At 39.8% G+C, this 3,749-nt stretch overlaps 1 protein-coding gene across 1 annotated transcript in view; it reads left to right on the top strand.

Annotated features, from left to right (window-relative positions):
• ANKFN1 (ankyrin-repeat and fibronectin type III domain containing 1) overlaps positions 1-3,749 on the top strand; it is a 56,965-nt gene that overhangs the window by 8,245 nt on the left and 44,971 nt on the right. Inside the window, 1 exon segment of the mRNA XM_010143553.1 lies at positions 1,154-1,355. Within this exon segment, the coding sequence (XP_010141855.1) occupies positions 1,154-1,355 (202 nt within the window).

The following is a 3,749-nucleotide window of genomic DNA, read 5'->3' as shown; positions in this document are numbered from 1 at the left end:
GAAAGAGTGCAAACACAGAGCAGGATAAAGTTATACAGCATATAGACAAAACCAGTGCCTGTCCACTAATGGAGGGAAGAAACCACGCAGTATGAAACTGGAAACAGCAACAGTTAAAATGACAGGTTATTTAACTGTAAAACGGAGTGTGAGGTCTTTGGTCGTGATAACATGGGCACTAGCTGTCCACAGGTAGTTTAAGCTAAAAATGCACATCAAAAAGCTCATTATGCCTACAAAAGAGTCCAAATAGATTGTCTGTGTTTCTGCTGTTGTTGTCTAAAACATAATGCCTTAGGAGTCTTTGTCGCGAAGCAGGTACCCTCCCTGCCGAAAGCTCCTCAAAAATCTAACAAAAAACCATTCTTTGTAGCAATGGTTTTTCACGTGAATGGTATTATGTCAGCACTTGATGCAAATTAAATGTAAGTTCATACATTATTTCTGTAGCAGTTTGTAATGAGTTCAGAGATGAAAAAGTATTTTGAATTCGGCCATACTTCCTGAGTGAGAAGTACTGCTCTGAGCCTCCAGAAAAGGAGAATCCACCGTCACAACTGAAAACTTCGGGCACTTTTGGAGCACACAGTTTGCTAGCAGAGTCAGATGGGAAATAAAGTACACGTCTTCCTACAGTTGTGCTTGTGTCAAACTGAAGTCACTTGACCAGTTACAAAATTCAGACCTGCATTGTGTAATATGATAGATATTTTTTCCTCTCAATTTTTTCAGTTTTAAGAAACCATTGTACTGACAAAACACAAATTGCCTCCACATTATCCAAATATAATAGAAGCATTTACATTTGGGTGCCATTTTTTCTGATGCTTATATTTCTCCCTCTGTCAAAAGGTCATTTCCCTTATTAAATGAAATCCTTTCTCCTTATACAAAATAGCAAATAGTTCTGAAACGGTCTGTTTTATTTTTCCACCCTTAATTCTCCCTCCCCATTGATATCCATGGAACTAATTCCATAAAGAGCAATTTTCCATTGAAAATGCCCCAAAATGTGCTTTCGAGTGTTGAAAACCTATGTGTGTGAAAGTGATTTTTGCCACAGAAGTCTTGCAATGTGTGTTTCGTGATACAGTTCTGACTGATGATGTTAGTGCAGCAAAACCTTGTTAAACAGCTGTTGTTTTTCTTCTAGAAACTACTAGCTGAAAATGACACAGCAAATGCATAACTTAAGTCTCCTTCAGACTAAAAAGAACAGCATGCCATCCTCTCCAAATGCTGCAAAACGCTTATATCGGAACCTGTCAGAGAAGCTTAAGGGGAGTCATACATCCTTTGATGAAGCATATTTCAGAGCTCGATCTGACCGTCTCAGTCTCCGTAAAACCTCAATGGTAAATACTCGATATTTATTAGTGTATCAATTCACTGTCCTGTTAATCTCCTTAATCAGTTTGCTTTTAATCTGCACAATTTTCATCTTCTCACTTAGCACAACGCAAGCTCTGGCTATAGTTGAGCCAGTTAATAACGATACTGTTCTGTCAGAAGAAAAAGCATACTCTAGACTCCTTTAACACTCATAAATCTTTGATGTGTAAGAGAAATTATATGAATCAATGCAAGAACTGAAAATAGGTTTAAAATCAGCTCTAGGATCCTATCCCTGGGATCACTCCGTTCTGGGAGTCAGAGGACCCATGCACACCCCATGGAAGAGCTAAGCTGAAATGTAGCTCTAGTGCATTGGAAAGTCAAGAGACTGTTTCTTTGCTCTGAAGAAAGACTGTGACCTGAAGGACGCGGGGATCGGGGCTCTCCTCTCAGCTCTGCTGGAGCCGATAGACTTTGGTTTATAGAAGGAGAAGCCTGAAGCTCAAACAGGGCTTGATTGCTGGAGAAGAGCTTTGCATGACCACGGGCCAGCAGCCCTGTACTTGAGGCAGTGGGTTTCCAGATGCTTTCAGTTTCGGGATCAATTGAATTTGGGCCACAGTATGAACTGTGGGAAAAGATTCTTTAGATTAATTTTTTAGCCACTGTCTTTTCTTACCTTTTTCTTTTCCCTTGAAAGTTTGTGTGTGACTCAGAGAGTAAAAGAGAGGAGGATAAACTAGCACTGGGGACCATGCCAGAGCAGACTGACATGTAGACTGCATGAATGCCAGTCTGCTTAGCACATCTCCTGACCAGTGTTTCTCTAAATATACTCTTCAAATTATATATTCCTTCAGACATGGTGTCTTCTGTCGTTACTAACTAATGAGAAGAGAAATGGCAAATGAGCATAGTCCAAAGATTAAGGAGCTGTAGACTGCTTCTGAAACTCACGTCCTCTGCTCTCCACAGACCCAATTACTCACAATCTCATTTCTTTCTCTTTTCAGAACCGTTCTGTCAGGCAATGGGAGTGGCTGTTCAATCAGTAATCATAATTAGGAGACTCAATTTTACGTTGTGATGTGGATGGTGTTTTAATGGGATATAGATTTACTAGTGCTAACTTTGTTTCCCCCAACCCACCAAAGTCATGGCAGTGACACAGCTTTTGTCACTGCTGACCTGCAGTGAGCACAGGTACCTCTAGGTATTGCCAGTCTGAGGTCAGAGGTGGTGTCCACAACAGTCACTGAATAGACTCCCACTGACCTCAAAAGGCTTTGGATCCCATTGTGTCCATTCTGCTTGTTGTTTTCACAGTTTTCCCTAGAAATAAACAGCAAGAAAACCATCAGTGAAGGGCTGGAAATATTCCAGGTCAAGTTGTTGGCTGGTGTATTTTCTAATCATTGAGTTTCGGTGCCACAGAGCTAAGTCAATGACTGAAATCATGTCTCCAGAAAAGTGAACGACATTTGTTAGAACTTGTTTTCTTTCGGTGTTGGCTAGTGAAGAGTTTTCTTTCCATTCTCTCTTGCTGTGCAACACTTTCCATTCAGTAAATTGTTGTCTTGCTGCAGACATAGCAATGTCCAAAAATAGCTTTATTCTTGAACTCATGTTTATCAAAACAAATCTTTGCAGAAACCACTTTAATGTTTTTTCCAACTCCAGTAGCACATAGTGGACTTTTTCAGTCAAACCTAGAGCAAATATCTTTAAAGGGGCACTTCACTTTAATTAAGCTACATAAGATTGCATTTCTAAACACTCCAACACTGAATCACTTACTGGAACACGGCTATTACTTACTGCAAAGCAATACTGTAGTCCTTTTCAGTATATACATTTGTGCATCAGAGTAACACCTAAATAAATTAATCACATAGCACAGCTGTCTAGCAAATGATTAGAGGCTGCAGGACTCAGCCAAGGAAAAAGCAATGTAAAAACCGCCCCTAAACTTTACCTTGTAAATGTGATGCAGTTGCTCTTTGAATTCAATGGGTTTGTCTTTTCAGAGCAGAAGAAAGTTATTTAGTAAATGTAAATGAAGGCAGAAATCAGAAGGGTCTTGTTAGTAATTATGACAATACCAGCTGGAGTAAAATTGAGCACATGGGTCTAAAGATATCGTGTCTTACCCCGTTTGAATTTCTTTCTCCAGACTGCAGATATCTGAATAACGTTCCAACATCAGAGAGTTTATTACACCACATATGATCAGCATTTTGCAGAAAACAATATAATCTTCACATGTATTTCTGTTTTCTCTGTGAAGGCCAATAAAGTTGGTCAGGTGTGTAGAATGTTTTTCTGGACTTGGTGAGCTGGGCTTGATGCAGACTTCCAAAAGGGGCAGTTTACTGGCATGGCTGAAAATGTGGTAGATATTCTGCTGTCTCAGC

Source organism: Buceros rhinoceros, unplaced genomic scaffold (assembly GCF_000710305.1).
Source record: "Buceros rhinoceros silvestris isolate BGI_N320 unplaced genomic scaffold, ASM71030v1 scaffold2059, whole genome shotgun sequence".
Taxonomy (NCBI): Eukaryota; Metazoa; Chordata; class Aves; order Bucerotiformes; family Bucerotidae; genus Buceros; species Buceros rhinoceros.
Note: the sequence above shows the minus strand (reverse complement) of the source record. Positions and strands in the feature narration are given on the sequence as shown.